Genomic DNA, 22,902 nt, shown 5'->3' with positions numbered 1-22,902 from the left:
TAGAGGATTGTAATTAAAGCATAAATACATTTAGATGTTTGGCAATAGTCAAATGGGGAGCTAGAAGAAGACCAGTAAGGAGAATATATTGTGCAGTAATCAGGTCATCACTCGACCATGGGAGTATAATTTATGGTTATGCATCAGCATCTATAATTAAAAAGATAGAATCAGTGCAGGTAAAAGCCCTAAGAACATGCTGTGGTGCTTTTAAGTCATCCCCAATTCCAGCCTTGCTGGTGGAAATGGGGGAAGGAAGTACCTTTATATATGTGTAGGTATAATTGATCAGTTAAGTTTTCATTGGACTAATTTAAAAGGACATAATGAGAATAATTTTGGATGGTCTGATTACAGAAATGCTCAAATAATGGGATTTACAGAACATGTAGTCAGCCTTTCTGTGGTAACACAAAATGAGCAACTGCAGGAGACAAATCCGTTCAAAGAAGTTAATTTACTCAGAGAACACAAGCCAGCAATACACTTGAGTCAAGTCCAGGTGGAATCAATATCTGCTAACACTTTCTTCTTTGCTACTCTTAAGCCAAAGCCAAAAAAGCATTAGATTGCCCCCTATAGGTTAATCTACAAAAGCTCACTCTACAACAGCAACCATGGCTATATTCTATGCCAATGACTGATCTTCAGCTGCAAAATAAAATTAAAAACAAATATAATAAATGCATTCCTAAGGTGCTTATGGGTAGTTTATTAAGCAGATCTTGGTTGTTCAATGTCATGCATGCCATCAACATCTCAGTTTTATTGTCACTACACCATTACACAAGTGAAATTATGTATGAAAAGCTTATGTGTGTGGTCCAGACATTGCAGCCAAACATGTAAATACAATAAGAATAATGTGATTACCAAAGTTGCTTAAGTTGCTGAAGTGTATCCTTTCAATCTTACATGTGTATCTATTCAAGGTTACAACAAACGAAAAACAGTGAAGATGCTGACTTCCTGTATACATAGAGTATGATGGCTTTGGCAATGTCAAGCCATTTTTTTCACTTTTCACAACACTCATCGTTTTAATAATAAAAAAAATGACACTGTAATATCTATAATGTCTTACAGTGTTCAATGTGCAATGTAACAAATTATTATGGTGACTATGTATAAATAACTTCTTGTTTGCATGGCACTGAACAAATAAAAAAACCTTGATGTGATGTTTCGATCTCTTCTAAAATGTTACATTTGTTTTTATTTCTATCATGATTAATGTGTATAAATTATATGTGAATAGGGCTGTAGATAGTGGGGTGAAAAGTGGTAATGATTCTAGGTGCCCAAAAGTCCAGGGGGGCCCACAACAAGTTCAAAACTCTATTATTTAATAGGTAAGGGGCCCAGAACTACTTGCTACAGCCCTGTAGGTGAATATTCCCAACACTCTGACAGGGTGATCTCTGTAAAAAATATCTAAACTGTGTCTTTATTAAACTAAAAATGGATGGAGAGACACGTCTTATTTGGGTCAATATTAAATAACAGGTACACTGAGTGTTTTTTTAATCACGTTTTCGTTTTAAAGCCACAGAATGTATATTATATACACTTTATCAGCAACAGCGCATGAACGTGAATCCCGCGATATCTGCCTTTAATCTCTAAGGTGTCTGAACCAGTACGAGAAGTGAAAATTGTCCGACTTCACAGCATGTATTTTACTCCTCACCTGACTGCAGCCGTCTGTTCTCGTCTTCTTTCAAACCGAAGCGTTTGGCATCTTAAACGAGTCTATTAATACTCTGAGGCGAGCGGGAAAAGCGTCATAGCATCATAATAGAATGCGCATGCGCGAGAACTTCTGGACACAACACTGTAGATGACAGAAACTCACCGTGAGTTATTTTTTTAACCAAGAAAACCCGAGATTAAACAAGAGCTGCAGACGGTTTGAGCTCTTAGGTACGTGTTTAATGTGTTTTACATCATTTATTTTGTATGCAAATGAAGATATATGTTTATTTCTATGCATGTTGTTTTTCTCTCTGTGCCGTTTTAATGAACAAAGCTTATTATCTCCACATGAAGCATTATTTTGTGATGAACGCTTTAAAATATTCAGTTCCATTAAAAACGAGCAGCAATCTGAGAATATCACGTTTAATGTCTGAAATTAGCTCTTTAAATACAGCGCCTGTTTATTAATTAGTTCACAGTAGATGATAATATATTGTATCATATTAGCCTGTTATGATAGCTGATAATATTCCTGAAACCAAACTAACATTTATTTTTATACCATCTTTATACTATCTGAATTTCTTGTGTGTAATAATCATATAATAATGTTTTTGAGTGTGATTGAATGTTTGTCCATTATAATGAGGATGTTTTTGTGTTCAGATGTTCATCATGAGAGAGCAGGTGGATGTGATCTGCTGTAAATCAGTAGGAACTGATCTGTCCATGCTGGATATTGATGATTTCATCACAGAAATCTCTCAGCTGAAGAAAGAGTTGATGTCACTGAAGACAAAACTGATGGAGAGAGAACTGTATTCATCCTGCACCTGTTTTGAGCGAGTTCAAGTTGAGATTGTAAGTAAGTTTCAAATGATGTGATATGACTGTGACTCTGTGATGATGAACGGTACAGATGTGATTGTGTTGTGTTTGTCAGGAGCTGGAAAAGGTTTCCTGTCAATCTTCAGTGTGTGTGACTGATGGGACCTCCACAGAATGTCAGGATTCAGTGTGGAGCGGCAGAGATCAGTCCACACCACAGCAGCTGCTGGACAAACTCTCTGAACAGAGATCCAGAGACACACAGGACTCACAGCTCACTTTACTCTGTTCTACTGATGCTCAGGAGAGTGTGTGTGACAGTAATCAGGGTGATCAAACCTCCACAGAGTCTCTGACTTCTGTCTGTAACGCTGGAGAACAGCAGATGCTGCAGACACCAGTGAAGATTGAAGTGATGCAAGAGGAGATAAAAGAAGAAACTGCAGCAGAAGAACAACAGAGTGATGAAGATGATTATTTTATTCCATCAGGTATCTTTCTTTGTTTTTGTTTCTGTTTTATTTTGATGACAATCAACTGTCATGTCAGAGTCTATTACCAAATTATTTCATCACTCAAAAAAAAGTTTTTTGCTGTTTTTATTGTGGTTTTAGAAGTGCTCAGTTGTCTTTTAAAAGGTACATCTGCTTTCACTGCCCTGTGACAAATAAATGATCACATACACTGATTAGCCACAACATTAAAATCACTGACAGGTGAAGTGAATAACATAGATATTATTATAGTGGCACCTGTCAAAGTGTGGGATGTATTTGGCAGCAAGTGAACAGTCAGTTCTTGAATTTCATGTATTGGAAAAATTGGCACGCGAAAGGATCTGAGTGTCTTTAACGAGGGCAAAATTGTGAGTGCTAGACGACTGGATCAGATCATCTCCAAAATGGCAACTCTTGTGGGGTGTTCCTGGTGTGCAGTGGTTAGTACCTACCAAAAGTAGTCCAAGGAAGGGCAACTGTTGAACCGGCGACTGGGACATGGGCACACAAGCCTCATTGATGTACGTTGGGAGCGAAGGCTAGCCAGTCTGGTCCGATCCCACAGAAGAGCTACTGTAGCACAGATTGCTTAAAACTTAATGCTGGCCATGATAGAAAGGTGTGAGCACACACAGTGCATCGCAGCTTGCTGCGTATGGGGCTGCATAGCAGGATAATGTGCCCTGCCACACTGCAAAAATTGTTCAGGAATGGTTTGTGGAACATGACAAAGAGTGTTGACTTGGCCTCCAAATTCCCCAGATCTCAATCTGATTGAGCATCTATGGGATGTGCTGAACCAACAAGTCCGATCCATGGAGGCCACACCTCGCAGCATACAGGACTTAAAGGATCTGCTGCTAATTTCTTGGTGCCAGATACCACAGGATACCTTCAGAGGTCTTGTGGATTCAATGCCTCGATGGGTCAGAGCTGTTTTGGCAGCATGAGCGGACCTTCACAATATTAGACAGGAGGTTTTAATGTTGTAGCTGATCAGTGTATATACATCACATACTGTATTAAGTGATCATGCCTGTGCCCTGTTCCGCTCAAATACTTTACCTTCCACTGAGTTTTAGAGGGTTGAAAGGTGTAATAAAACGGTTATTTTGAATTTTAACTCCGTTAATACTTTTAAATCAGTCTTAGTAAACATTCTGTATAAGGGGCCTGGGTAGCTCATTGAGTAAAGATGCTGACAACCACCCCCAGAGTTCGCAAGTTAGAATCCCAGGGCATGCTGAGATGTGTACACAAATTACTTGTAAATCTGACCAGATAAAAAATTTGACATTGTTTAGTAATGTTCAGATTTCACTTGCCAGTGATTGAGTTGTGAAGTGACGAAGAAGTTTAGCACCAAGATCAAACTGCGTGTTGTCGCATTAACACCAGTTCCTTGAAATGTGTGTCCATCAATGATTAGATCCACACAGTCCGTTTTCATTGAATAATACCTCTTTTAATAGTATTTCTGTTCTTTACCGTAAGTTGTTAATCTGAAAGTGAAAAGAAACATTAGTTTTAATCACACATAGAATGGATGTGGTGCACAAACAGTGCAACTCTTCTCTTAAAACACATCAGACGCTTGCTGCTGGTTTTCTTAAAGAGACACTACTATTTTAGCTTTTGTTATACTAATGAATGTTGACTCAATGTAACTACTGTATAAATGATTTAAAACAGTGACAGTTCATATTATTAATGCAAATTACATTTTCAGAGTGTGTGACTGATGGGACCTCCACAGAATGTCAGGATTCAGTGTGGAGCTGCAGAGATCAGTCCACACCACAGCAGCTGCTGGACAAACTCTCTGAACAGAGATCCAGAGACACACAGGACTCACAGCTCACTTTACTCTGTTCTACTGATGCTCAGGAGAGTGTGTGTAACAGTAATCAGGGAGCTCAAACCTCCACAGAGTCTCTGACTTCTGTCTGTAACGCTGGAGAACAGCAGATGCTGCAGACACCTGTGAAGATTGAAGTGAAGCAGGAGGAGATAAAAGAAGAAATCACAACAGAGGAACAACAGAGTGGTGATGATGGAGAACAGCAGATGCTGCAGACACCAGTGAAGATTGAAGTGAAGCAGGAGGAGATACAAGAAGAAATCACAGCAGAACAACAACAGATTGATGAAGATGATTTTATTTCTTCAGGTATGTTTTATTAAAGATTCATATTTTCATGTAAAGCGACTGTCATGTTAAAATCTGTTTTAAGAAAGAGGTTTTATCTCAAAAGTCGCTCTAAAAGTCCCTCATGGATTTTATTGTTTATTTTATGTAAAAAGGTACATCTTTTATTAAAATTTTCCAAGGTCATAACAATTCTAGATTAAGGATTTCTGCTTAAAAATTAAGTCTTAATTTGTTCTTTCTTTTTAAAATTTTGGCATTAAAGGAATAGTTCTGACATTAATGGAAAGTACTCACCCTTATGTTGTTGCAAATATGTATGACTTTATTTTTGTGACTGTGGCTCAGATTCAAACTAAATGGCTTTAATCATGAAATGCATGTTTCAGCATGGGCTGCGTTTCCCAAGAGCATCGCAAGCTTAAGTTGATTGTAGAGACCATTGGCGCCAATGGATTCTATGATCAACTTTGCTAATGATGATTTTGGAAAACGCAGCCCTGGACGTTTGGTTTAATTTGTCATCACATCAGGGTTCTTTTTTTTGTACATTTGCGCCTCTTGAATTGATATTGTCAATTTACTGTGTTCATTGTAGAGCTGATGGAAGTGCAAGAGGAAAGTCAAGAACTGAATGAAGTGGAGGAGAAACTTCAGGATCAGATACATCTTGATTTCACAACTGAAGAAAAATCTCTGAGTGACTCAAAGACTGAGAAGAATTCACCACGTAAATGCCAGCCTGAAATACACATGAGAATTCATACGGGAGAGAAACCTTACACGTGCCATCAGTGTGAAAAAAGTTTTGCGTATGCAGGCCAACTCAAAGATCATCTCCTCTTGCACTCTGGAGAAAGACCATTTGAATGTGATATATGTGGTAAAACATTTGTTTTGAATTCAGTCTTAAAACAACATCTGAAACTGCACACAAATGAGAAGCCTTACCAGTGTTCTTTTTGTGGAAAGAGTTTTACACTCCTGTCATATTTGATAGAGCACCAGAAAATACATACCGGCATGAGGGTTCATATGTGCTTTGAATGTGGGAAGACATTTATTAAATCCAGTGACTTGAAAAACCACCACAGAATGCATACTGGAGAAAAACCTTTCAAGTGTTCACACTGTGAAAAGACTTTCACCCGGACAGAAAACTTGAAAGCACACAATAGAATCCACACTGGAGAGAAACCTTACAAGTGCTCACACTGTGAAAAGAGTTTCAATCAGTCAAAAAACCTAAAAACACATAAAAGAATCCATGCTGGAGAGAAACCTTACAAGTGCTCACACTGTGAAAAGAGATTTACTCAGTCACAAAACCTAAAAAAACACGAGAGAATCCATACTGAAGAGAAACCTTACAAGTGTTCACACTGTGGAAAGAGTTTCAGTGGGTCAAACAACCTGAAAGCACACGAGAGAGTTCATACTGGAGAAAAACCATACAAGTGCTCACACTGTGGAAAGAGTTTCACTCTTGTACACAACCTGAAAACACATGAGAGAATTCATAGTGGAGAAAAACCTTACAAGTGCTCACACTGTGAAAAGAGTTTCAGTGTCTCAAAATACCTGAAAAAACATGAGGGAATTCATACTGGAGAGAAACCTTACAAGTGTTCACACTGTGGAAAGAGTTTCAGTGTGTCAAACAACCTGAAAACACACGAGAGAGTTCATACTGGAGAAAAACCTTACAAGTGCTCACACTGTGGAAAGACTTTCACTCTTTTACACAACCTGAAAACACATGAGAGAATTCATAGTGGAGAAAAACCATACATGTGCTCGCACTGTGGAAAGACATTCACTTTGCTACAACAAATGAAAAAACATGAGAGAATCCATACTGGAGTGAAACCTTACAAGTGTTCACACTGTGGAAAAAGCTTCGCTCAGTCATACAACCTAAAAAAACACGAGAGAATTCATACTGGTGAGAAACCTTACAAGTGCTGACAACGTGGAAAGACAGTGCGTCAAACAACCTGAAAACACACAAGAGAGTTCATACTGCTCATGTTGGAGTTTCAGTGACAAGTCATGTAGTTACTCATATGACAAAGTGTTGCAGAAAGGAATCACAGAGAGATGTCCATCTTCAGGTGCAATGCTTCAAATAAATAGTAGAAAATTCAAATAAACTTCTGTACAATGTCTTGGTGCTTCAGCCTTGAAACTGACTGGTTTACAACCTGCTCTGCCTTCCAAATGCAGCCTGTTTGTACTTGGGCTTGACCAGCCCTCACAGAGTGGTCAATGTCGATTCCTTTAGCTCTAAGACCAGCCTGGTCTTCTCCTGCTCGTAGCCTAAGCAGATGGTCTTTAGTGGCAGCTGTAAGGCACTTCTTCCAAACGATGCTACATCTGAAACACAAAGTGGCAAGCTCAGCCTCTTCTTGATGTAACTGTTGGCCTTGTTATCCAGCTTTGCCGCTGCAGTGATTTCACACATTTTTAGTGGCCACATCAGATAACATTGTTTCAAGCGACATTGCTAAACATAACTTCAAGCATTTCAAATAATAATTCAATAGTCATTAATAAAAATAGAACCGAGAAAATAGTGCTTGATTTTTGCCAGTAACACCAGCAAATTAACATGAAAAAAATCATAATACAAAAACAAAGTAATCAAATGCAAAATAAGACTAAAAGTTCTTGGGCTGTTTGGAAATTTTCAACAATTTTAGTTTTTTTTTGTTTATAATTTTTTTATAACAAATGGTTTCCTCCGTCTGAATTGATACAAGACTTTGTGTCATGTACCAAGAAATTTACTTGATCTGAGTCTAATGTGTCAGTAAAAATAAGGCAACACCTTTGATGTTCACTGTCAAAATTCAAAGTCAAGTCAAAGCATTTATTTTCATATGTAATGAGTAATTTGGAACAAATGCAATGAAATTCTTAATTATGTGCTTCTCACAGAGCAGCAATGTAAAATGTGCAATATCCACATACAGACAATGAGTAAACATAAATACACAGACATCAAACTCAACTTGTACTTTTACAATAAAGTGTAAATGTAATTTTCTGTGTTATACGCTTGCCAATTAATTTCTGTGTGCACAGCCATTTTCAGATCTCTCAGAGATGTTCAATCGGGTTCAAGTCTGGGCTCTGGCTGGACCACTCAAGGACATTCACAGAGTTGTCCTGTAGCCACTCCTTTGTTATCTTGGCTGTGTGCTTAGGGTCGTTGTCCTGTTGGAAGATGAACCTTCACCCCAATCTGAGGTCCAGAGCACTCTGGAGCAGGTTTTCATCAAGGATGTCTCTGTACATTGCTGCATTCATCTTTTCCTCGATCCTGACTAGTCTCCCAGTTCCTGCTGCTGAAAAACATCTCCACAGCAGCCACCATGCTTCACTGTAGGGATGGTATTGGCCAGGTAATGAGCGGTGCCTGGTTTCCTCCATACATGACGCTTGCTATTCAGGCCAAAGAGTTCAATCTTTGTTTCATCAGACCAGAGAATTTTGTTTTTCATCGTTGGAGAGTCCTTCAGGTGCCTTTTGGCAAAATCCAGGCGGGCTGTCATGTGCCTTTTACTGAGGAGTGGCTTTCGTCTGGCCACTCTACCATACAGGCCTGATTGGTGGATTGCTGCAGAGATGGTTGTTCTACTTGAAGGTTCTCCTCTCTCCACAGAGAAATGCTGGAGCTCTGTCAGAGTGACCATCAGGTTCTTGGTCACCTCCCTGACTAAGGCCCCCCCCTCCCACGATCGCTCATTTTGGCCGGGCGGCCAGCTCTAGGAAGAGGCCTGGTGGTTCCAAACTTCTTCCATTTACGAGAATGCTTTCAACTATTATTTGTTTTTAAGAACCAGCTTTTTCAGAGTGACTTTCAGGTTCTTGGTCACCTCCCTTCTCCCCCGATCGCTCAGTTTGGCCGGGCGGCCTGCTTTAGGAAGAGTCCCGGTGGTTCCAAACTTCTTCCATTTACAGATGATGGAGGCCACTGTGCTCATTGGGACCTTCAATGCTGCAGAAATGTTTCTGTACCCTTCCCCAGATCTGTGCCTCGATACAATCCTGTCTCTGAGGTCTAAAGACAATTCCTTGGACTTCATAGCTCGGTTTGTGTTCTGACATGCACTGTTAACTGTGGGACCTTATATAGACAGGTGTGTGCCTTTCCTAATCAAGTCCAATCAACTGAATTTACCACAGGTGGACTCCAATAAAGTTGTAGAAACATCTCAAGGATGATCAGTGGAAACATGATGCACCTGAGCTCAATTTTGAGTGTCATGACAAAGGCTGTGAATACTTATGTACGTGTGATTTGTTTTTTTTGTTTTTTTGTTTTTATTTATAAATTTGCAAAGATTTCAAACAAACTTCTTTCACATTGTCATTATGGGGTATTGTTTGTAGAATTTTGAGGAAAATAATTGTTTTAATCCATTTTGGAATAAGGCTGTAACATAACAAAATGTGGAAAAAGTGAAGCGCTGTGAATACTTTCCGGATGCACTGTAGACAACAAGCCTTTTTTTAAGTGCTGAGAGCTTTTGTTGGCTTCTGAGTTGTCTAGAAGCCCAATCTAGGTGTCATTGTGAAGTAGATAATCTGAGCTTTACAATGATGCATAACATTTAATCTTCAATAGATGAGAACCTATTTTGCTGACGATTTGTTTCTCATACTTTTCTACGGGACATCATATTTTGTTCTAAATAAAATTGACACAACATTGGATTATGCACCCAATCTAGCTAACAAACAAGTAAACGTCACTATTTCTTCAAATCCTTTTTAAAGCTAACAACCCAAGGTAAGATTTTATATAAAGTTTGAGGCTATTTGGGGCTTACAGATCAGTGGTCAGCAAAGAAAAGTGACATTGGCATTTTATCTATTTAATCTATCTATTTGAAGGACATTTACATTCATTTAAAAAAAAAAAATGTTTATGTAATCTGTAGGTGTGGCCAATTTGCGACACATTTTTTTCAGGCATCCACCAGCTGATGGTGTCGTGGAAGAGGACTCCAGTGGCAACCTGTGAAGCCGGGTCAACTCCTAAAGCCATTGGATAACATTCGACGTCTCTGCTCCGTTTCAGCACTTTTAATACTCTTTTCCAATTCTATGAATTCTTGTGCTTTGGTCTTTTTAATTAATGAGGCATATTGTATGATCCACCACCTAAGAACTGCCTTGAGCCCTTCCATGCCATGCCCACAGAGGACCAGTTGGTTTCTACACAGACATTGACTTCTGTCTTTGACATTTGTTGAAATGCTGGGTCCTGTAAAAGGGGTGTATTAAAGCACCATCTATATGATTTTCTTTTCTCTATATGTGTCAACATGTCTTAACACACCAAAGATAATATTCTGTCACAGAAGGTCGAGTTTTGTTTGGACAGACATATTTTGAGTCGGGGGACAAAACGGGGAAACCTCTTGCCAGAGAGGTTTTTTCCCACCATTCCTTCAGTGAATTCTACTGGAGGCAATATATTTACTTCTGTCACAGATATTAATAAAGCCTTTAAAGAATTGTATTTCGATCTTTATAGCTCCATGTCTTCATCTACTGATAAGAATATTAGAAACTTCATAGAGCCATTAGAACTTTCTAAATTAATATGTGATCAAATAAACTCTGTTGACTCAGATATTACTTCGGAGGAAGTAATATCAAAAGTAACAGGCAGTATCTTGTGTGGCCACCAGCTGCATTAAGTATTGCAGTGCATCTCCTCCTCATGGACTACACCAGATTTGCCAGTTCTGGTTGTGAGATGTTACCCCACTCTTCCACCAAGGCACTTGCAAGTTCCTGGACATTTCTGGAGGGGAATGGCCCTAGCCCTCACCCTCCAATCCAACAGGTCCCTGACATGCTCAATGGGATTGAGATCCAGGCTCTTCGCTGGCTATGACAGAACACGAACATTCCTGTCTTGCAGGAAATCACGCACAGAATGAGCAGTATGGCTGGGTGGCATTGTCACACTGGGGGGTCATGTCTGGATGGACCTGCATGAAGTGTACCACATGAGGGAGTCTTCACTGTAACTCACAGTGTTGAGATTGACTGCAATGACAACAAGCTCAGTCCAATGGATGTTGTGACAAACCAGCCTCTCTCAACCTATTGCAGACAGTCTGAGCACTAATGGAGGGATTGTGCATACCTGGTGTAACTCAGGCAGTTGTTGTTGCCATCTTGTACCTGTCCCGCAGGTGTGATATTCGGATGAGCCGATCCTGTGCAGGTGTTGTTACATGTGGTCTGCCACAGCCAGGATGAGCAGCTGTCTTTCCTGTCTCCCTGTAGTGCTGTCTCTGGCGTCTCACAGTACAGACATTGCAATTTATTGCACTGGCCACATCTGCAGTCCTCATGCGTCCATGTTAGTTCCTTAACAACCGTTCCACAAGTGCATGTTCATTTATTGATTATGGTTCATTTAACAAGCAAATTATTTGGATTTTTACAAAATTATCTTTAAAATACAGTGTCCTGAAAAAGGGACGTTTCTTTTTTTGCTAAGTTTATATAAAAAGCTGGGTCCTAACCAGCATGATGATTGGCAGACAGTTAAAAAAACAGGTTCAATAGTTTGGGGTCACTTTCCTGAAATGTTTCTCATGATCTTAAAAACCTTTTGATCTAAAGGTGTATGCTTAAATGTTTGAAATTAATTTTGTAGACAAAAATATATTTGTTTATATAATTTTTTTGTATTAATTACATTTTTGAAATGGATGACTTGGACCGAATAATTAAGAAAAAAGCCACGAATTACCCAGCATATAGATGGGAACTCCTTCAATACTGTTTAAAAAGCATCCCAGGGTGATGCCTCAAGAAGTTGGTTGAGAAAATGCCAAGAGTACATTTCTGCTAAATCTAGGCAAAGGGTGGCCACTTTGAATGGTAATAAGTTGATTTCATATGTATAATTCTGTTTGTTAAATCTATTGCTGTCTTCTGTTGGAATCAATCAAAAATGTTAATAAGAAAAAAAAGATAAGTATCCAATTTAATTTAAAAGTTAGCATCCAATTTCCCTGATCCAGTTAGATATAAAAATATTGTCGAAAATGTAGGCTAATCTATTAAGTACAGCAACATTTATTAAATATAGAGACCAAAAGGGGTTTATTCTTAGTTAGTATTTCTTCTGATAATATTAGACATTTATAAATAAGTTGTCAGTAGCAAATGATCAGACCCTGATGCTGCCATCTCACTTGATGCCAAGAAGGCGTATGATAGGGTGGAATGGGATTATCTTTTAAGATTTTGTAAATTTACAGGTGTCAACACTTATGGGGTGGATTAAGTTACTTTATAAACAACCATTAGCAGCAGTGCAAACGAATGGATTAATTTCAGATAATTTTCTCTTGGTAGGAGAGTCCGGCAAGGCTGTCCTCACTCCCTTTTATTGTTCTGTCTTGCCTTGGAACCATTAGCAGCCACAATAAGAAAAAAGGGACAATTTTCTGGTGTTGTTGCAGGAGGTGTGGTGCATTAACTTCTACTCTACACAGATGATATTTTATTATTTGTCTAGCCTCCATAAAATTATTAATTCCTTCTCCAAATTTTCAGGATACAGGGTGAATTGTTCTAAACCGGAAGCTCTTGCTCTGACAGATTATTGCCCTGCAATGACTTTACAACCTGGTGCCTTTCAATAGCCCAAGCAAGGCATTAAGTATTTAGGCATTAGGTATAAGACAAAAATATGCTGGATCACTGTTACAACGCATTAAAAGGATGCATATCATCTGGTCCCTTGAGCAGCTTTGGGATTCTGATCACTGTCTGGTTCATCTTCTTCAAACCTAGTGTTAGTTAGTGAGAATGGGTAAATTCACTTCCAGCACATGTACAATCAGCACTGGTAACCCCAGGGATGTGTGCTCTCCCCACTACTCTTCTCCCTGTACACAAATGACTGCACTGCCAAGGACCCCTCTGTCAAGCTCCTGAAGTTTGCAAATGAAAGTACAGTCACCGGCCTCATCCAAGATAATGAAAGTCTGTATACAGAAGGGAGGTTTAATGGCTGGCTCACTGGTGCAGTCAAAACAACCTGGAGCTCAACACACACAAAACAGGGGAGATGATAGTGGACTTTGGGAAGAACTCCCCAGCATCGACCCCGCTCACCATTCTAAACAGCACTGTGGTAGCAGTGGAGTCATTCAGTTTCACTACCATGGGCACTACCATCTCACAAGACCTGAAGTAGGAGAACCACACTGACTCCATTATGAAAAGGGTCAAGCAGAGGTTGTACAGGTGCTGCTGATCTAGTTCTACTCAGCAGTCATTGAGTCTGTCATCTGCTCTTCAATAACGGTCAAGTTTGGTTCATCTACCAAGTCAGACATCAGAAGACTTCAAAGAATAGTCCGGACTGCTGAGCGGATTATTGGTTCTTTACCACCTAATAAAATGTTATGTACTCCTGCCATATTATGTCTTGCAGACAATAATAGGTTATCAATTAATTGAATTTGGACACTGTATTTAATTCAAAAAACCCATTCTTACTTAGAGGCATATCCATATAAATCGAAATGAATATGAAAATACTTTCTGAATATGAAAATACGTATTCCTACGTGAATATTCCCAACACTCTGACGGTGCGATAAATGATAGTTTAGGAAATATCTAAAAATACGTGTCTTTATTAAACTAAAATTGATCGAGAAACACGTCTTATTGGCGATAAATAACAGGTAGGCCTACAGTGTATTTTCAGTTTAAGGCAACAGAATTTAAATAATATCCACTTTATCAGCAACAGCGCACGAACGTGAATCCCGCGATATCTGCCTTTGATCTGGAAGGCGTCTGAACCAGTACGAGAAGTGAGAATTGTCCGACTTGACAGCACTTATTTCACTCCTCACCTGACTGCAGCCGTCTGTTCTCGTCTACTTTCAAAGCGAAGCGTTTGGCATCTCAAACAAGTCTATTAATACTCTGAGGCGAGCGGGAAAAGCGTCACAGCATCATAATAGAATGCGCATGCGCGAGAACACGCGAGAGGGATCCCTTCTGAACACGACACAGTAGATGACAGAAACGGAGTTATTTTTCCAACCAATAAAACACGAGATTAAACAAGAGTTGTTGACGTTTTGAGCTCTTAGGTACGTGTTTAATGTGTTTTACATCATTTATGTATTTATGTTTTATGCAAATGAATATCTATGTTTATTTATTTTCTATGCATGTTGTTTTTCTCTCTGTGCCGTTTAAAATGAACAAAGCTTATGAAGCATTATTTTGTGATGAACGCTTTAAAATATTCAGTTCCAGTAAAAACGAGCACCAATATGAGAATATCACGTTTAATGTCTGATATGAGCTCTTTAAATACAGCAGCTGATTGTAAATTAGTTCACAGTAGATGATAATATATTGTATCATATTAGCCTGTTATGATAGCTGATAATATTCTTGCAGTCAGGAAAACGAAACACATATTTATATTAATACCATCTCAGAATTTTCTTGTGTGAATAATCATATAATAATCTTATTGAGTGTGATGAATGTCAGTCCATTATAATGAGGATGGTTTTATGTTCAGATGTTCATCATGAGAGAGCAGGTGGATGTGATCTGCTGTAAATCAGTAGGAACTGATCTGTCCATGCTGGATATTGATGATTTCATCACAAAAATCTCTCAGCTGAAGAAAGAGGTGACGTCACTGAAGACAAAACTGATGGAGAGAGATGACAAGTTACAGGTTAAACATTAATTTCATCCTTTACCTGAATCGCTGTGTCTGATTGTTTTCTAATTGTGTATAATCTTTTTGTTTTTTTTGTAAGACTGTAAGCTTTCAAATGATGTCATGCAGCTATGTTTTGGCTCTGTACGCCACAACAATGGATTTGAAATGAAGCAATCGAGATTTCAGACTGGCAGCTAATTTGACAGGGAATTACATTCAAATTGGGTGTGTTTAGCATTTGCTGCTTTTTTTATACATAGCACCCAATTTTTAAGGGACTTAAAAGTAATTGGACAAATTAACATTTAAATAGCATCATTGGTCTCAAACCCAGAAGTCCCAATAAGTTATTTTTCAATATTAGGCTGCAAGATTTTTTTGTCTGCCTAGACATATTCCCAAAAATGACCACCTGGGGATTCCAAAAGGCAAATGTTAACCACATGATGTCAGGGGTACAGAAAGCTGTTATAAGTGCTTTTACATGCATTACATTTTTATTTTCTAAATGAGAAAACATTGCACACATTTAGTAAAAGGAAATATGCAGAAACTTACTGAATTAGAATGGCATCATCATTTTCCACAATCGGAGCATCATCACTCTGTGCTCCAGACTTAAAAAATGAGTGATGGGAAGTCCCATTCATTCATACTTCTGGACGTGTTTTTTCAATGAAACAGTAAAAACAAAAAACAAAACAATTCAGCTGTCCTTTTACGTAATCATGTAATGAAGTCACTAGTATGTAATTCTACATCCTGGTGCCATGATATTCATGCCGAAATATTAACATGTAGTTATATGTGAATGCATATATTCACATGGTGAGTTGTGCGTGGATGCCGTGGAGAATAGCGTGGAGCTTCTTCACCCGCTAAGTCTCCTTGGTAACGCACTCAACAAGCCACGTGATAAGATGCGTGGATTGATGGTCTCAGAAGCGGAGGCAACTGAGATTCATCCTCTGCCACAAGGACTGAGGTGTGTCAGTATACCAACACGAGGACTAGAGTGCACTGGGAATTGGGCATTCCAAAAGGGGGAGAAAAAAATTAAAATAAATAATGCTTCATGTGAAACTATCAGAAATAAATAAAAAATATTTGTCGTCTTTTGCCCTTGCTACAGTATGTAGATCACCCGGTCCGTATTTAGATTTCCTTATTGAATTTGAAAATACCATCAGATCTTGTAGTTACTGTAGAGCTTTAATTGTTGGTGACTTCAACATTTACATAGATAATGAAAATTATACATTGGGATTAGCATTTATCGATATTCTCAACACTCATGGGGTCAAACAAAATGTGACAGGACCAACTCATTGACATAATCATACACTAGATTTAATTCTGTCATATGGAGTTGATGTTTATAGGTAGAATATTGTTGATGCTATATAATACCGCAGAGCGATGACATCTCAGATCATTACCTCCATTTGCTGTGATCAGCTAATGTCACTCAATCTACACCATGCTATTGTTCAGGTAGATTCTTTCGCCACTAAGGATAGCTTCACTAATGATCTTCCAGAATTGTCTCACATACAAATACGTCGACGCAAAATATGCACGTCGATTCGTCGGATCCAAAACAAAGATGGCGGCGCTGGCGAGTAGTAGTAACACGAGTGGCTCCTCAGACTATCAGAAGTGCAAGGCGGCATGCACTCGTTCCTCTAAAGTATGGGAATTCTTTAATTTAAAAGGAAACAATTCCGTGATATGTCGTCTTTGCAAAATGGAGATGGCCTTCCATTCTAGCACCACGGCAATGCACCAGCATCTGAAGAGGCGCCACCCGGTTGCAGCTGCAGATGACAGAGCACCGTAAGTTTTTTTCAACTCCCCACTTTGCACTCGATGTTGGAGTAGGCTATAATACGTTGTCGACACCTAAATTTTTAAGCTTATAGCTATTAATAATGCGCTTATAGCTATGAATGAATGTCGTGAAAAATACATAGAGGACACTGACAACGCTGACAGACAGGACCAAGCAGGTAACATTTAATAAAGTCTCAACTTTCAAATTTGGTCATTCAAAGAAAATTAAACCATAAATAGGCCTACTATTTTGTGGCTCTTTAATGTGTCGTGACAGATTGCTTCAGTTAAAGCTGCTCGTGAACCAATCATCTTTTCCTTGGTTAATTTATAGCATCAAATAGGCTAAACATGAATGTAGCCTACATCAGAAGGACTGTTGTTTTATCCGCGGAAAGATGTCAGTACAGTAGCCTACAATCCATTATTCAAATTCAAATCCACCGACGTTAATCTTCTCTCTCCTGACTACTTTGTCGGACAAAAATGGCGTATTATGATTGATTGATCAGATCGCCAGTCAATCAAACTCCCGGCAAATGTTTTTTTTTAAACATTTTATACACCCCCACCCCCGATGAAACCGGTATTACCGGTGTTGTCACAAGTCGATTAATCGAATCGAAATCGAATCGGACTGAAAAAAAGAATCGTTAGATTAATCGATGCATCGAAAAAATATATCGCTAGATTAATCGTTTAAAAAATAATCGTTTATCCCAGCCCTAGTCCCAAGAAACTTTCAAATGGCAGTTATCAAACCGCTTATTAAGAAGTCACAGCTTGATCCTGCAGAACTGGCTAATTATAGACCAATTTCAAATCTACCATTTATGTCGAAAATACTAGAAAAGGTAGTGTCCTCCCAACTATGTTAATTTCTACAGAGAAAAGGTATATATGAACAATTTCAGTCAGGATTTAGGCCCCATCACAGTACAGAGACTGCACTTATCAGAGTTACAAATAACTTGCTCTTATCTGATCGTGGCTGCATTTCTCTTCTAGTGCTTTTAGATCTTAGTGCTGCATTCGACATGATAGATCACAACATTCTCTTGAATAGGCTAGATCATTAGCATAGTTTAGGTCCTATTTATCAGACCTCTACTACCTTTTATGTGTAAACAAGGAATTGTCAAATCAAACAAAAGTATGGAGTGCCACAGGGATCAGTTTTAGGGCCTCTGCTTTTCTCCTTATACATGCTTCACCTGGGAGATATTATCAGGAATCATGGAATAAATTTGAACTGTTATGTTATATGTATATTTATAATTCCACATCTAGAATTAACTCCAGATACTCCAACTGCTTAATTAATAATGAAATGACCTGGGAATATCCCACACCTGGCCTAGAACAGCTTCTTGGCCAATTGTTCAATTATTTTTGGACTACATATAAATAGTGCTGTAAATAGTGCATAAATTATTCACCTAATTTCCAGAAATAATCACCAAAATACCCTCATTTTGAAGCTGACATTCTGCGCCACAAGTACATCTTGATTGCTTAATTTCAAATCTATTGTGGTTTTTGTATCCGACAGTAACAACAGAAAATATAATTTCTTGGTACATTAACTTATTTCTTCAGTTCTGTGGCCTGTTTTGTCCAATGTCTCAAGAAACTTTTTATATAAAGTGAAAGTGATGAACGCTGCAGATGTGATTGTGTTGTGTTTGTCAGGAGCTGGAAAAGGTTTCCTGTCAATCTTCAGTGTGTGTGACTGATGGGACCTCCACAGAATGTCAGGATTCAGTGTGGAGCTGCAGAGATCAGTCCACACCACAGCAGCTGCTGGACAAACTCTCTGAACAGAGATCCAGCGACACACAGGACTCACAGCTCACTTTACTCTGTTCTACTGATGCTCAAGAGAGTGTGTGTGACAGTAATCAGGGTGATCAAACCTCCACAGAGTCTCTGACTTCTGTCTGTAACGCTGGAGAACAGCAGATGCTGCAGACACCAGTGAAGATTGAAGTGAAGCAGGAGGAGATAAAAGAAGAAATCACAGCAGAGGAACAACAGAGTGATGAAGAAGATGATGATGAACTTCAGATGCTACAGACACCAGTGAAGATTGAAGTGATGCAAGAGGAGATGAGAGGAGAAACTGCAGCAGAGGAAGAACAGAGTGATGAAGATGATAATGATTTTATTCCTTCTGGTATGTTTCTTTTAATATTGTTTTACATTATTATGAAAATTTGCTGTCATAAAAATTATCTGTTACAAGAAAGACGGTTTTGTCATTTAAAAGTCGGCCTAAATAGTTCCCAGCTGTTTTTATTGTCATTTTAGAAGTCCTCAGTTGTCTTTTTAAAAAGTAAAGTTAAATTTTTACAAAGTCATAACATTTCTGAAGAGGCAGTGACTTTGGATAAGTAATTTATTGGTTTGTTTTCTCAAACTGTAAGCATTGTGTCGCACCTTTGTTTTGAGTAACCCGTCCATCCATACACAACAACATTGGCTCAGCGGTGGGGTGTAATTTAAAATTAGGGCATTTAAGTAAATGTTCAACCAAATATGAAAATTGTCATGTACTCAACCTCATCACAAATTTCTTTAGACTCTGGTTCACATTCAGTCTACATGACTAAAATCATGAAATGCAGTTATTGGCCAGTATTGAAGGTATAAATGTATACCGGGCTTTCGACAGGAAAAATTACAAATAAATACTGGTTTGTTGTGTTCTGCTTATAATTTGTGTTCAGTTTGATTTATTTTACATTTGTTATTAAAATCAATTCAAAGCAATTGTTGTCAACTTAATGTGTTTCAGACTTGATGGACGAAAATGAGCAGCGTCAAAAGCTGAATAAGAAGAACTTCTCACTAAAAAAGCCCCAAAGAAGAGCAGCCAAGAATGATTTCCCCTGCTCTCAGTGTGGAAAGAATTTTGCATTTAAAAGCAAGCTTAATTTACACATGGGAGTTCACACTGGAGAGAAGCCTTACAAGTGCCATAAGTGTGGAAAATGTTTTGGAGATAAAGGAAACCTTAAAAAGCACACAAAAGTTCACACTGGAGAGAGACCTTACACATGCCATCAGTGTGGAAAAGCTTTTAAATGTAAACAAAATCTTAATTCCCACACAAGAATTCACACAGGAGAGAGGCCTTACAAGTGCCATCAGTGTGGAAAATGTTTTGGAGGTAAAAGAAATCTTAAAAAGCACACAGCAATTCACACAGGAGAGAGGCCTTACATGTGCCATCAGTGTGGAAAATGTTTTGGAGATAAAAGAAACCTTAAAAAGCACACAGCAATTCACACTGGAGAGAGGCCTTACACATGTCATCAGTGTGGAAAAGCTTTTAAACAAAAAGAACATCTTAATTCCCACACCAGAATTCACACAGGAGAGAAGCCTTACACGTGCCATCAGTGTGGAAAAGGATTCACAGATGCACACTATTTCAAGAAGCATCTCCGCTCTCACTCTGGAGAAAGGCCATTTGAATATAAGTGTGATAAAACTATTGTTGTGACTTCAGCCCAGAAAACACTTTTGAAAATGCACACACGTGAAAAGCTTTACAAGTGTTCTTTTTGTGGAAAGAGTTTTGCATGCCTGTCCTATTTGAAAGAGCACCAAAAAAGACATACCTGTTCTGAGGTTCATATGTGCTTTGAATGTGGGAAGACCTTTGTTAGAGCCAGTGACTTGACAGTGCACCAAAGAATCCATACTGGAGAAAAACCTTACAAGTGTTCACACTGTGGAAAGTGTTTCCATCGGTCACAAAACCTGAAAACACATGAGAGGATTCATACTGGAGAGAAACCTTTCAAGTGCTCACACTGTGGAAAGAGTTTCAGTTGGTCAAAATGCCTGAAAAATCACGAGACAATCCATACTGGAGAGAAACTTTACAAGTGCTCACACTGTGAGAAGAGTTTCAATTGGTCAGAATGCCTGAAAAGACACGAGAGAATTCATACTGGAGAGAAACCTTACAAGTGCTCACACTGTGAAAAAAGTTTCACTTGGTTAGAATGCCTGAAAAAACATGAGAGAATCCATACTGGAGAGAAACCTGCTCTCCATGATGAAAAAGATTCAGCACAACAAGCAATCTACTGACTCTTGTGAAAATATTCTGCCCAAAATCATCACAGAGAGGAGTCCTCCTTTAGGTACAATGCTTCAAGTCATTGGTGTGCTCAGAGGTGGGGTAGCAGGGTCTTGAGCCCCCCTTTTCAAATCTGAAGGTGCCATTCTGGTCATGCATTTAAGTATTTAAAAAATAAAATAATAAAATAAAATAAAACTAAATGTAAAATCCCTTAGTAATCTCACAATACCAGTATTGAATGTATCAATGTGATGAGGTTTCCCTGTACATTGCGGAAGCATTGAAGAACATTAGACTGAGGTGCCTTTAACATTGTGCGCTACAGTGCATCCGATCATCAGTGGTGTGGCTCTGAGTATCAGGCTTGATAGAATATATACTATATATTGTCCTGCAAGTTCATCAAAAAATAATACTCCATTGATAGTGCACTGACATTGCTCATTTGCTGTATAGACAACTTAAGTAATTATAATATACCTTTCTGTCTTGATAGAAATAAAATACGTTTTTAACTTCCTGTTTAAACGAAAAAGCTTATTAGTTAAATGGAAGAAGCTTATAACCAGTAAATAACTCTTACAACAAGGATTCGAGGTGGACTGATATATCCAGTACAATAATAGTCAAACCCGATAATTGTTTTTGGACTGTTGTTATCGACAAATATCAAAAACAATATTTTACTCTAGGCAGCATTGGGGGGTTAGCATAGCACGTCCGCCCCCTCTGGAGGTTAAATATAAACAATTGCTGACACCTCGTGGGGAGTGCTGTATCTACAGTATATCTGTACTAGTTAACTATCTCCATCCATGCTTTTAATCTTCATCATATTTTATCATTTTGATTAATCAAGTGTTCTAAATTAAGACGAGGGCATAAAAAGACAAATGTGAAAACATGGAAACGTCCCCCATCAGCACATACATGATCTGGTCTTTAACTTCATTTGTTGAATAATAATGATTAATACGTAGGCTATAAAAACGTAATTAACACTAAATGTTCATTATTGTTTATGGGCTAGTGCATGATTATTAGTACAGGATGTTTATAAAAAATAAGTAAGAAAAATAGACATGGAATGTTTTTGTAACCTTAATTGATCGAGTTTGTTGATTTTGACTGATGTTCCTAGAGAAAAATGTCTGTTTTAAAGTTCCTGTGAAGTGCCTTGACAAGTGCAGTTTTCTTTGGTCTGTATAATAATGGCAGGTTGATAAGGAACCTTTTTATTATTAAACATTAAAAAGCACAGTGGATTGTGGGCAGGAAGGAGTCTGGTTTCAGACTCTCGTATGATTCTTTCGAACCCTGGTGCTTTTATGTCATCAACTTGCATCATCACAAACCTGAACATGATGTAGAATACAACGTAGGATGCTACACGTGTGTGTGTGTGTGTGTGTGTGTTATTAATTGTTGTCATTATGCACACCGGTGGCAGTGTTTCCCACAGGATTTTGCGAGACTATGGAGGGTGGACCTCCAACCCAATCCAATGTGACTCTACCCACCCTAGCAACCGGGCCATTTTGGTTGATTAGGAGACCTGGTTGGATTCACCCAGCACGCCCTGGGATTCGAACTCATGAACTCTAGGTTTGGTAGTCAGCATCTTTACTCGCTGAGCTACCCAGGCCCCTAGTTCCCTGTAAAGAATATCATATACTGTCTGCAAATATGTGCATATCTCGTTTAAACAGATGTAATAAACAAAACTTCAGCAGAGCCAGCATTCTGTAGAGCACTAATTTATCTTCCTCTAAAGCTTGTTTTGTCTCTCCTTAAAAGTTTCCTGTAACTTTTCTAATGCTAAAAGGCAAATATCAATAAAACTTCTATTACCATATGCAAATATCTCGTTTAATTATATTTTATTCACGAAAATCCAGCGTTTTCTTCATGTACAATAAATATTTCTACAAGCAAGTCAATACACATTATACAAGTAAAAGTTTCCTTTTGCTTCGTTCTGTGAAATCCAAAGACGAGATCCAGACACCCCATTTTATGTCTCTTTTCAAATCGTTTCTGTTATTTACAGTCA

The 22,902-nt window shown here is 38.5% G+C and overlaps 2 protein-coding genes across 2 annotated transcripts; both read left to right on the top strand.

Moving 5' to 3' along the window:
- Window positions 1-1,829: 1,829 nt before the first annotated feature.
- On the top strand, window positions 1,830-10,577 carry LOC127625256 (zinc finger protein 345-like). Its single transcript, XM_052100431.1, has 5 exons — window positions 1,830-1,923; window positions 2,365-2,559; window positions 2,642-3,017; window positions 4,753-5,193; window positions 5,771-10,577. The coding sequence occupies exons 2-5, from the start codon at window positions 2,365-2,367 to the stop codon at window positions 7,138-7,140; spliced, it is 2,382 nt and encodes a 793-aa protein (XP_051956391.1). The 5' UTR covers window positions 1,830-1,923; the 3' UTR covers window positions 7,141-10,577.
- A 3,645-nt stretch (window positions 10,578-14,222) lies between these two features.
- LOC127625258 (zinc finger protein 345-like) lies at window positions 14,223-22,697 on the top strand. The gene is made up of 4 exons (XM_052100434.1): window positions 14,223-14,327; window positions 14,771-14,932; window positions 18,446-18,929; window positions 19,551-22,697. Exons 2-4 carry the CDS (start codon window positions 14,771-14,773, stop codon window positions 20,855-20,857), a joined length of 1,953 nt encoding a protein of 650 aa, XP_051956394.1. The 5' UTR covers window positions 14,223-14,327; the 3' UTR covers window positions 20,858-22,697.
- Window positions 22,698-22,902: the final 205 nt, after the last annotated feature.

Source organism: Xyrauchen texanus, chromosome 31 (genome assembly GCF_025860055.1).
Source record: "Xyrauchen texanus isolate HMW12.3.18 chromosome 31, RBS_HiC_50CHRs, whole genome shotgun sequence".
NCBI lineage: Eukaryota > Metazoa > Chordata > Actinopteri > Cypriniformes > Catostomidae > Xyrauchen > Xyrauchen texanus.
The sequence above is the reverse complement of the archived record's forward strand: the minus strand, read 5'-3'. Positions and strand labels throughout refer to the sequence as shown.

Excerpts from the sequence above, each read along its gene's own strand:
- LOC127625256 (XM_052100431.1), top strand. The coding sequence starts at position 2,365 with ATGTTCATCATGAGAGAGCAGGTGGATGTGATCTGCTGTAAATCAGTA. Across the intron at positions 2,560-2,641 it reads AGCGAGTTCAAGTTGAGATT|GAGCTGGAAAAGGTTTCCTG; the intron begins GTAAGTAAGTTT and ends TGTGTTTGTCAG. Across the intron at positions 5,194-5,770 it reads AGATGATTTTATTTCTTCAG|AGCTGATGGAAGTGCAAGAG; the intron begins GTATGTTTTATT and ends TGTTCATTGTAG.
- LOC127625258 (XM_052100434.1), top strand. The coding sequence starts at position 14,771 with ATGTTCATCATGAGAGAGCAGGTGGATGTGATCTGCTGTAAATCAGTA. Across the intron at positions 14,933-18,445 it reads AGAGAGATGACAAGTTACAG|GAGCTGGAAAAGGTTTCCTG; the intron begins GTTAAACATTAA and ends TGTGTTTGTCAG. Across the intron at positions 18,930-19,550 it reads TAATGATTTTATTCCTTCTG|ACTTGATGGACGAAAATGAG; the intron begins GTATGTTTCTTT and ends AATGTGTTTCAG.